This window comes from Pteropus alecto, unplaced genomic scaffold (assembly GCF_000325575.1).
Source record: "Pteropus alecto unplaced genomic scaffold, ASM32557v1 scaffold143, whole genome shotgun sequence".
NCBI classification, from domain to species: domain Eukaryota; kingdom Metazoa; phylum Chordata; class Mammalia; order Chiroptera; family Pteropodidae; genus Pteropus; species Pteropus alecto.
The window spans coordinates 4,035,914-4,047,485 of record NW_006434828.1 but is presented as its reverse complement, the minus strand read 5'-3'; the positions used below and the strand labels follow the sequence as shown (position 1 = coordinate 4,047,485).

General features: G+C 67.5%; 1 protein-coding gene across 1 annotated transcript in view; it reads right to left on the bottom strand.

Moving 5' to 3' along the window:
* Positions 1-6,110: 6,110 nt before the first annotated feature.
* The window catches only part of CAPN10 (calpain 10), a 26,594-nt gene continuing 21,132 nt past the window's right edge, over positions 6,111-11,572 (bottom strand). The window contains exon 4 of the mRNA XM_025045418.1: positions 6,111-7,349. Within this exon, the coding sequence (XP_024901186.1) occupies positions 6,422-7,349 (928 nt within the window). The 3' untranslated portion in view covers positions 6,111-6,421. The remainder of the gene's footprint in view (positions 7,350-11,572) is intronic.

The following is an 11,572-nucleotide window of genomic DNA, read 5'->3' as shown; positions in this document are numbered from 1 at the left end:
GCCCAGCCCTTCTCCGCGCAATGGACGCCGGGCGGGACGCGGGGCCGGACTCCTGGCTGGGAGTAAGACGAGGAGCCCCGCGGGGCTGGGCAGCGCCCTGGCCCCTGCTCCAGGGCGTGAGGCACAAAGACATGACGAGTTCCTGCGGGGTGGGGGGTGTCGTGCAGAAGAGGCTGGACTCAGCGCGTCCCCTCAGGCAATCCTGTCCTGTTCTCCAGAGGGCACCTTCCTGGGGACAGAGGGTCACTCTGCTCTCTGCTCCATCTGCTCCTCGCTGCCTGTGTCCTCTGCCTCTGCCTGCCCCCTGCTTCTTCCTGGTCCCCACACTGGGTCACCCTGACTCCGAAGGCCGCTGTGCCTCCTCCTTAGCCCGGAGCATCCCTCCCTCTCAGGCCCCGCTGTTCCTCCTCGTCACGGTCCCACTTCCCCTTTGAGGTCCTGGACCCTTCGCCATGGCCCTGGTGCCCTGTCACCATCCCGGCCTCATCCCGGGCAACACTCGCCATTGCCACCCTGGACCCCACTGCCGTCCCGGCCCTGGCCATCCTCCCTCTGGACCCCAGCGCCCAGCCCCCCGCCCGCAGCGTGAGGAGGTGCCGGTCTGCAGCGGCCTCCGCGCCCCTCTGATGCAGACCCTCCATGCTCCCCTTGTTTGCTGACAGCCTGAGCCCAGGCCCCACCTCGCTCTGGCCCTCTGCGAGGGAGGTTCCCATGGACCGGACACCCGTGTCTTCCTGGAGTCAGACCTGGGCTTCCTGGTTGGGGACGGTGGCTGGACCACAGCGGCGGCCTCACAGATGATGTCCGCCACCCCCTGAGCACAGTTGGACAGGCCGAGGGGGAGGGTCTGGCCCCTAGCAGCAGCTCCAGTTCGTCTTCCAAGGCCCTGCCCCTTCGTGGGGACACAGCGGTGCCCGTTCCAGGCCCCCGTCGGTGGGATCTTCACTCACTGCACTTTCTGTGGCAGAGGGGGTGACGCAGGGCTGGTGGCCGCTGCCAGTCCAGCCAACGGGCAGCCCCAGGAGGAGAGGGGGCGGGGCTGTGGCCATACGGTTGACACCCCAAAGAGTTCCACGCTTGGGCCAAGGACAGGATGGTCGCTCTTGACCTCAGGGCTGGAGCGGTGGCCATGGGCATCGATGCTGCCGTCAACCCTGACCGCAGAGCAGCCTCTGTGCGGATGGAGCCCACCGACCGGCCACCCTCAGTGCCGGGAACCTGAGCCCAGGTGCCAGAGGTACCACTACCTTCGGAACAAGTGGGCAGGCAGGCGAGCTGCTGCTGGCGGTCAGCACGGCCAGGGCAGCCAGGTGAGGACAAGACAGGCCTTTCGGAGGGAGAGGCCCGGCTCAGGGTGGACGCAGCAGTCTGGGGCAGCCAGGTCCCCGGGGACTTGGGCTGGAGCCACTTTGTGCACAGCCAGGCTGTGCAGGCTGAACCCAGCCCCACGGCTGTCACCACTTTGTGCTCCCACCCTCCTGGTCCACACGAGCCCAGGGCGTGTGACACCCCGTCCTCCCTTCTACACCACAGCCCTGCGGCCTGGAGCTCCGGCCGGATGGAGACTGGGGCACTCAGCCCGTGAGCCCCAGCCTCTGACGCAGGGCTGGGGGCGGCTTGCTGTGGCTGGGCGGCGCCCCCTCCCCCGACCCCGGCACCCCTGATTGGCGGCAGCTGGGGAGCCCGGTGTAGGAAGGCCCTGAAGCTCAGAGTCAGCAGCGAGCCAGCTCCAGGACGCCAGGAGACCCCGGGCCAGCATCCTGCCCCAAGGCCTCGCCTCGGAGGGCCTCTGGGGAGGGCTACGGGCCGGCAGCTGCCGCTCGCGGCCAGGCACTTGGCCGTCCATGTGGGAAGGTGTGGTGGACGCTGTGGCCTGCTGCCCGGGGACCTTCTGCAGGCAGCTCATCAGAGGCCGGCCCAGCATGGTCAGCTCCGGTCACTCAGGTCCAGAGAGCTGGGGTCACAGCAGGAGCACCTCTGCCCGTCCTGCTTCACTGGTCCCCTTTCGAGTGGGGCTCCCAAGAGCCCGCCCAGAAAGCCCCTGCCTGCAAATGTCCACCTCGGAGGGGCTCCCAGAGATCCCGGTGCAGCGACGCAGTTCTGCTGAGCTCGAGGGTGGCCCGCCCCGCCCCAGCAGCCCGAGTGGCACAGGCGAGAGTGAGTAAGGCGCCCAAGGGGCTGCTGAGGGACCAGGCTGAGGACTTGGCCAGGCCACTCGCTAGGGAAAGGGGCCGGAGACAATGGGCTGCGGCCCCTGTGCTCAGGACCATGTGTGGCTGGCGGGGGCTGAGCAGGATTGCCTCCTCCAGGAGCTTCTGCGCCGGTGCCTGGCTGGGGCTCGGTGTCCAATGGGATCCTGGGTGCTGTGAGGGACAGCCTGTCCACACAGACCTGGAGGCGGGCTGGGCGCCAGGCAGGGGCTGGGCACCAGGGGGCAGGAGGGGGGCGGCCCCTCCTGCAGGGGGCTGTGTCACTCCCACGGCAGCCTCCCCACCCCTGGAGGGGTCTCCTAGCCACTGGCATGTCCCACCCGCTCAGTGCTCTCCTGGGGGGCGGGGGCTGGGGGACACCCTCGCCGCGGGAGGACGGGGCACAGTCTGGACTGCCCGCACGCGATGGGGAGGCTGACGTGTGCTCTCCATGCACGGGTCCAGTGTGGCCGGACTTGCTGCGTCTATTTCTGGATGGTCACTTTGGGGATGTGGGCAGCGGTTTCCTGAAGGTGGCCGGACTCTGCCGTCTGCCGTCCTCTCCCGGGGTGTGTGTGGGGGGCTGTTTGCTGCTGACGCCAGCACCACGCGCCCCGCCGACCTGAGGCTGGGGCAGCTGCGCCGCGCCCCGTCCCCGAGCCTGCTGTGCCTCCCGGTCGACACCCCTTCGCACGCACGCACTGGAGACTGGGCTCCTGCGCTCAGGAAGAACCCCGCTGAGCCCCGCAGACGGTGGGGACCCGGGCACACAGGAGAGAGGAGCAGCTGAGCCTGCGAGAGGCGCACACGGCCCCTCCTCCCTAGACACCTGCAGACGGTTCAACACCCAGCAGGAACGGGCAGAAGCTTCCTGAAGCGGACGGCCCCTCAGACTCGGGACGCTGGGCACTGGCCGGCCAGACCGCTGGGGGCGGTGACGGGAGGCTCCCCAGCGGGAAAATCAGTGGCTACTCGGAGTCTGCATCAAGCCCAGCTCCTCGGCCAAACAGCTGGGTTCCAGGCGGTTCTCTGGGTCCCTCCCGGGCCCGTGTCTATGCTGCGTGACCACCTGGAGCTGTCTGCTTCTCCGGGATCACCCACGCCCACACTTCCCGGCAAAAGCCTTGCCTTCCGCTGACCGCCCACACCTCCCCTGGCCGTCCCCAGCGGCCCGGTTGCCAAGCCCTCACCAGCCCACCCCCTGCAGACCTGTGGCCCTGCGCTGAATAGTGTCCCTAGCCAGATAAATAGCCCAGGTGTCATTCCAGCAGAGGGAGCATGAGCTCGTGTCCTTGTGTCCCCCGCGTCCTGGGCCCTGTCGATGCAGCCTCAGAATGAACTGGCTTTGCTCTCAGGCGCCTCTTCAGTGCTAATTAGCGGTGAGCTGGGTCCTGTCAGCATCCCCGCTGCCCCTAAGCCCTGGGCATGGGGGCGGGGCTTTGGACAGCTTCATGCTGGGGAGGCTCTTCCCTGTGGCCCGGCCCCGCCCAGGCCACCCTCAGGTGCAGGGTGGGTGGGTCGTGATCAGGCCTCACACGTCACTTCCCGGGACGCTCAGCACCTGTGTTTTTGCCTCTGTTCCTTTTCTCGCGGTTCCTTTAGGGGTTTTGTGAAAGTCCAGCTGCCTCCACCATGCTGGGAGCCACGACCCCAATCCCAGCCATACACTGGGGGAGCAGCACCCCAAGGGCCAGCGAGGTGGGCGGCACCCTGGAGGCCCCGTGCGCCCATGGAGGCGGGCGGTCCTGGGGGCCCGAGTGCTTCCTCCAGCCGCACCACTAGCGCCTCGGCCAGGAGACCCTGCAGAGCCCCTGGAGAGCGGCTTCTCCCCATGCTGCCCGCATCTCCTCCACCCCAGCGAGGACGGCCCTGGCATGGCACGCACGGGGCACGCACGGGGCACGCACGGGGCAGGGCCGGGCTCAGCTCCCACCTGGGCAGGTGCGCCTCTGAACGGGAGCCTCGGAGCCCTGAACACGAGGCTCCAGGAGGCCGCCACCGTCTACCCGAGTCAACCTTTCGGTCTAAAGGCCTCTTCTGTTGCTGGTCTTCGCTGGCCATCTGGGCAACAACCCCCTTAGGCCCACAACACTGGGGGTGGGGCGCTGGAGCAAAGGCCCAACCCAGTTCTGCCTGTCTCCCTGATCCCCAAATCTGGCCAAGGACAGGACGAGACATTTACACTCAGCCTCAGAGAGCTGGTCAGCGCAGTGGGCACCCCACCCCAGGTGGACGCCTGGAACGTCGGGTGGTCTGGAAACCGTCGGCTTCACGCAGAAGGGTGGGCCGTGATGGCAGCAGGTGGCTTTGGGGGGCTACAGGACAAGCGCGGGGTGCAGACGCGTGGGGAGACTGGATAGGGTGAAGCGAATCGTGGAGAGAGTCTTGGAGACAGTGTGGGGATTTTGGGGGGCGCTGGCTGTGAGGAGGGCTGTGGGACTAGTTGAAGGCCACCGCCCATGCCTGCCGGCTGGCACAGTGGACCTGGCCACCCCGCGCTGCCTCAGGACAGGATGCAGCCCCGCCCTGGCCCCCACTGGTGGGCACATGGCCAGAGCTCCCGAAGGCCTGGGCTCTGAGGAGGGGGCGTGGGGCGGGGCCCTGAGGAGGGGCAGCTGAGGGCTGTGAGGGCTGGGAGAGGCTGCGCAGCTGGGCGGGCAGGTGGGCGTCAGGCCTGGCCCACGGGAAAGATGGATGACCTCGCCGATGACACAGAGGCTGGGCGGGCCTGGGTCGCGGGGTGGGGCGGGGGTGGGGCTGGGTCAGGGTCAGGGGGCCGGTGCCTGGATGGAGTATGCAGTGGGGTGGGGAGCAGGGGCGTGGGGCAGATCCCAAGACCTGGACGTGGCCCTAGACGCTGGCCCTAGACGCTGGCCACGTGTTTCCTGACTTCCTCCTGAGACAAATCACCAAGCTGTGGAAGAACCTGGGTCAGCGGAGGGGCGGGGATCCCGGGAGAGGAGATGGAACAGAGGGAGGGGCCAGGTGCACCCCCCCAACCCCTGTCCCCCGGCTGCCCCCTCCACTTCTGCACCCAGGGCTCCCACGGCCTGGGGTCACCCGCATGGGCCCCCCACTGCAGCAGGAGCCCCAGGGAGGCTGCCAGCTGCCCGGTCCAGTCCAGACAGCTGCCGACGGGGGGACTGAGGCCTCCGGAGCCCCAAGACCAGGGGCACTCAGCCCAGCGCAGGCCAGCCTGCCACCAGGGCCTGCGCCACGTGACGGGAGGGCCCAGCGACGGCAGTGCGGGCTGTCCCTCCAAACGCAGGGACTCAGGACAGGACAGCAGCATGAGAGCGAGCATGGGACCCCCGAGGACAGGGCCCCCAGGCCAGGGGCCGGGCTCTGTGTCAGCCTCAACCCACGAGGCCAGCCCTGCCAGGGCGGGACAGCCATCTCACTCCGGTCACAGCGGGACGGGGACAGGGCAGGAGGCTGGCACCCGAAGACACAGAGGTGGCAGGGGACAGAGCTGGGCTTTGAACCCAGGCCGGCCTTGCAGCGGCACGCACGGGGCCTCTGGAAAGCTCTGGTCACTTCCGACTTGAGTGTGGATGCCAGGCCTGTCGGGAGGCCCGGGAGAGGCAGGCACAGCGCAGGGGCCTCAGGCTTTCCCAGAGGAAGCACGGGCGAGTGTCCCCTCGGCAGATGCCGGCCACCCCCCCCGCCCCCCGCCGCCTCCCTACCCCACCCTACGGCGCCTGTGCAGCCCCTGCGTGGGAGCCTGGCCCAGGACGTCTGCCACGGCCCTGCCAGGGGCTTCGGATGGCTGAGAAGTCAGGCAGGGTAGCAAGCAGGTCTGAGGGCCCGAGGGGAACCCCAAGTGGAGAGCCCCAGAGAGGCGCCTGGGGAGATGGCCCTGGCCCTGCTGCAGCCATCGTGTGTGCACGGGCGGCACACGCACGGCCCGTCAGGCCCAGCCCGGGTGGACAGCTTTATTCCGGCCCCACGCCCAGGTGCACCAGGGCACAGCAGGTGTGCAGCCCCTCCCAGGCTCCCTGGGGCGGCCTTGCTTGGCCTCGGTCCCCTTGCCCTTGTCCCTGTCCCTCTCTCAGCCCAGGGAGGGACTGTTGTCCCCCCAGGCTCTGCGCCTGACTCGTCCTTGCCCGCTGGCCTCCTGGAGGGAGCCTACAACCCATGGTGAGTTCAGGGCAGCTGCTGGTCGTTGGTCCCCCCAGCAGGCTGCTCCTCCGGAGAGCCTGGGACCCAGCTCACACTCCACGCTTGTCCCTCTAGGACAGAGTCACACTCAGGGAGTCCAGGCTCTTGTGGGCCATGGCTCCGGGGAGCCTGGTCACTGCGGTCGCCTCCTGGAACTCCTTGGCCACGTAATAGTAGCAGATGGCGTCCAGGCAGCAGTTGGCGTCTGAGACTTTGCTGGTGACAATGAGGGCAGTGTGGATGGCACAGGTGTGCAGGCCCGTGGCCATCCGCACGGTCAGCACCACGTGCAAGGGCAGGAAGCAGAACACGAACACGGCCAGGTTCGCCCAGATCATGCGGGCGGCCTTCTGGGTGGCCTCGGCCTGGCCCGGGTCAGCAGCCGGCCTCCGGCCCAGGGCAGTCACCACCTGCAGAGAGCAGAAGACCAGCGCGGCCAGCGGCGGGTAGAAGCCCAGCAGCGAGAAGACGATGGTTTTGGGGTTGTGCCGGCCGGGGTTCAAGAAGCAGAAGCCGCCGTCTTGTGTCCTCAGAACCCAGCGAATCACCAGGGAGCTGACCACCAGCACCCAGAGCCCCACGCAGACGGCCGCCGCCTGCCGCGGGGAGCGGAGCCCGCGGGCGCGCAGCGGGTGCCGCACGGCCACGTAGCGGTCCACGGCGATGGCCGTGACCAGGCTGATACTCATGTACCTGTTGGCCAGGTAGATGCCCTGGGAGAGCTGGCAGAACAGCGTGTCCTCGGACCTCCCCATCACGGAGTGCAGCATGAAGGGCAGGGCGCAGAGCAGGCAGATGTCGGCCACGGCCAGGTTGGCCATGTAGATGCGGGTCTCCGTCCACTGCTGCAGGCGGCAGCAGAGCACCCAGAGCGCCAGGCCGTTGAGCGGCAGGCCCAGCGCCAGCAGCACGCCCAGGTAGGCGTAGCTGACGCGTGTGACCAGCGGGGCCCAGGACGGCTCACTGAAGTTGCAGCTGCTGCTGTTCATGGTGCTGGGGCTGCAGAAGGGGCAGGGGGTGAGAAGGGCGCGGGGCCCTGCCTGCCTCCGGCCAGGGACGCAGGCAGTGAGCCCCAGCCCAAAAGTCACTTTCCCAAAGAAATCACAGACACGAGGGCCTCTGAGGCCCCCTCGGGCCAGACGCCTGCCCACTGGGCGGCTGGAGAAACGAAGGCCTTCAGAGGCCCGTGGCCCAGGCCACGCCGTGAGCCAGCCAGGCCCAGAGCCAGACCCCGCCCCTCTCCGGAGCCCTCCTCTCCCGGGCCCTGCCTGCTGCTGGGCAGAGGAGGGCAGCGGGGGTCACTGTCCACCTCCAGGCCCCGTGGAGCCGGCCCCCAGGACGGAGCGGGGAGGCCGGCCAGCCTCGCCCCAGCCAAACCCCAGTGCCACCCTCGTTAGGGAAGGCCCAGGACAAAGCCCAGCAGCACCCCCTCCCGCCAGGCCTGGCCACAGGAGGTGCCCACAACTGACCCATACCTACACCCCCTCAGCAGGACGGTCAGCATCCACCTGCCATTCCTGTCAGCAGGTCCAAGACGGCAGGCACTGCAGCTCAGGATAGCTCCCCAGAAAATTCCAGAACTCTGGCCTCCCTCCTCTCGTTTACCTTCCTCGAGTGCCCGCCTACCCAGTCCTGTGCCCTGGGGCCCTGGCCCAGGCCCTGTCTGGGGTCGGGAGTGGCCTTGAGCACCCCATGGCAGAGCCGTGAGGAGCCCTGCCCCTCCAGGCCCAGACCCACGGCTCACACTGGCTTCGGGGTGACTGGCAGCCTCCACCCGGCCATCGGCATCCTCAGGAGTTCCCACCCAGCCTCAATCTGTGCCACGCAGGCCAGCCTCTTGCTGTCCTGGACATGGACAAGGCCAAGACCAGGAGGGCTGGGACCAACCCGTCAGGGCCGGGGGCCTGACCTCCAGGGCGTGGCAGGTGATGCTGAGGCAGATTCTGGTTTCCTGCCGAGCTGGACCAACCTCAGTCTCCCTCACATAAAGGGTGCCGGAGTCACATGCAGTGGGATCCTGGAGCTCGTGGGCACAGCTGCCACATCCCCTACCAGCAGCCCACCTTGGTTCTTGCAGCTGGACAGGCCTGGACAGGCCTGGATGGGGGAGTGGGCAGCCCACCCACACTGGCCGGTGAGCAGTGGCCGTCTGTGGCTCCCTGCCCTTTGGGAGGAGTACGAAGGGGGTCAGTCCACCCAGGGGTCGTCCGGCTGAGCTGGTTCTGCCCCCTGCCCTTCCCCACGTGGGAAGGGGAGAAATACCCAGAGTTTACAGCTGTCAGGGCGATCGGTGTGTGGGGGGCGCTCACTTCCTCCCGGCCACCCCAGGGAGCCTCCAGACATTTCAACTAGGAAGCAAGAGCACAGATTTCAGCCAGAAACCGAAACATTCCGCCACAAACTCCAGTCCATCTCCCAAATTTTAAAAGGCGCATTTGCCAGCAATTAAGACATCACGAACTCTTCACCGCGTGTCAAGTCTCTACACACTCGCGTGACCTCGCTCCTCGTCTGAGAATACCGCTCTTTCTTCGTCCGTTCTGTGGGAGACGCCTCACCTTGTGCAGGTCCCCGATCCCTCAGACCGTGAGCCAGGCTGGGCTCTGCAGACCCCCCAGACGCCCCTGGAAACAAGCTCAGGGACCCACCTTCCTGCCCACCCTGCCTTTCCGGCCGCGGCCCACCCGGAAACACCGTGACCCACCAGGCCAGCTCTGTGGGCTCCCTCAAATCCTCAGAACCTGACAGGGCCACCCTGTGACTGTGCAGGGAAGCCTGCCAAAGGGGTTCCCTTCTCCCCGCCCGAGATGGGCCCAGGGCTGACCCCTCCCTGTTCTGGCCGGTGGCGCCCGCAGCATGGACAGTCGCTGCCCCTTCTGGGTCACTGTGCCTGGCTCACAAGGCCCTCATCTCTGTCCATTGAGGTGCCCCCCAGAAAAGCTTGGGAAGGTGAGCCCCAGGTCCCACCAGGTGAGGTGGGGTCCCCGGAAGCCACTGCACATCCTGCCTGCGCCCTGCCCCAGCACGGGGATGAGTGGCCAGCACAGGGACCCCAGCCCAGATGTGCAGGCCTGTCCCCTCCAGCAGACACCACGTAGCCACCACGGCCCTGGGGTAGCTGGGCCCCGCCCTGCAGACTGCGCGTGCTCAGAGCCCTCCACTGCCTGGGGCCTGCGTTTCCTGCAGAGGACGAGGGTGGGGGGCGGGGGGGTGCGGGGAAGGGTCCTGGGGGTGGGGAGCAGAGACTGGCTCCCCCTCGGGTCTGCTTCCTGCACTGGAAGTCGAGAGCTCTGAGATACCTGTGCAATCACCTGGAGAGAAATCTGGGTGCGCACGTGGGGGGCCAGAGCTCCCGCCGTGGACCCCACGGCCCCCTGAGTGGGGTCTGGGGCAGAGAGTGGGGTGCAGACCCCCATCGCCCCTGGAGCTGGGATCCCACGGAAGAAACACCCCAGGATCCAGGACGGGCGCCGTGAGTAAAACCGAAATTTCACGGCTCATGGAGGATGCGGTGGGAGCCAGCGGCGCTTCCTCCGGCTCTCAAGGGCGGGGCTACCGCGCGACTCAGCAATTCCTCTTCTGCGTGTTTACCCCGAAGAGTGAAAAAACGGATCCACAAAGACGTCTGTGCCCCCGGTCCCTGAAGCCTTGTTTATGTGGTCGAGACACGGAAGCCACCTAAGTCACCATGTCCAGCAGCAGACGAACGGACAATGGAGATGTGGCACGTCACCCGAGGGAGCACCGCTCGGCCCCTGAGAGATGAAACACTGCCACCTGTGACAAGGCGGGGCACCTCGAGAGCATCGTGCTAAGTGAAATAAGCTGCACAGAAAAGGGCAAAAACTACGATTTCAGTCACGTGTGAAAATATAAAACAAAAAGCAACAAACGAACAAAACCAACAAAAACGAGCTCATGGCCGCACAGCAGAGCAGAGGCCGGCAGAGGGGATGCGGCGGGGACGGCGAGGACGGAAGAGGGTGCCGAACACGGTGACGGGAGGGGACAGACCTCGGGTGGCGAGCCCACTTGGCGTACACGAGGTCGAGTGATGACCTCGTACCCCCGGAACGTGTATCACCTTACTACCCAATGCCACCCCAATAAGTCAAACACCAGGGTTTCAAACGGCAGAGCTCACAGCTCCGAGGTGGCTTCAGAGTCTCGAGTGAAGTGGGGGTCCCTCTGCACTGCTGCCCACTCAGGGAGGAGGGCCCCTTCCCGACCAGTGCCCCCCTCAGGACACTGAGGTTCCAAGCCCCCGGACACAGCCCTGGCCCGGCTCCGAGAGCTCAGGCCCCCCGGAGTCACTGACCTGCAGCCAGCCTCCATTTCTCTGGCCAGTCGTCCCTCGCCTTCCCCTCAGGCCGGATGACGACACCCCTCCTTAAGGAGGGCAGGAGGTGGGCGGGCTGACGACAGCAGTGTCGGGGTGACAAACTCCCCGCCTCCAGCTGGCCCGGGCCTCCTGGGGTTATTTCCCAGGAAAGGAAGTGGGTGACGCTCCAGAGAAGCAGCGGGCCGGCTGAGACAGCACCGGAGACAGCTGGGGAGCACGACGGAGCGTTCTCGCGGTGTGTGGGGGAGCCCCGCCCTGCTCCCCCTGCCCCCCCCACCGGCTGTGGTCTTGCCGGCCGCACGCACAGACCCTGGCACGAAGGCCACTCGCTCAGGGCACTGTGCGCACTCACACAGCCCCCTGCTGACGGGGTGACCACCCACACGCATGGACACAGACTCGTGGCCAGCGGCCGGCCGTGAACCCCGGACCCGGACGGGCCGACTTCCCGCCGCCCCGCTGCAGCCCCCCTGCCCTTCCCGCCCCTCCGCCGTCTGTGGCCTCACGCCCCCAAGCCTGCCCACCCCCTCAGAAGCCTTCTCTCCAGGCCACCCCTCCTCCAGGCCAGTCCGGAATGCCCCCAGCTCCCCCAGGCCTCTGCCCTCGGAGCCCGGGTGAGGGGTGTCTGCTGCACCTTCCTGGGGACGCCCCCATGCACCCCGAGAGTGGGCTGTCTCCTCAGCGAGCCCCACCTGCCCGGGGCAGCTCCTTCACTCAGTCTGCAGGCTGCGGGGGGCTGGGAGCTCTCGGACCCCAGCCCTGCCCATGCACAGAGGTGGAGCTGAGGCCAGGGGGGAGCGGCCGGCCTGGGCCTCCTGGCCAGAGTTCCCTGGGGAGGGGCCTGGTCCCCACCCTTTTCCCAGGCCTCCGCGGGTCTCTC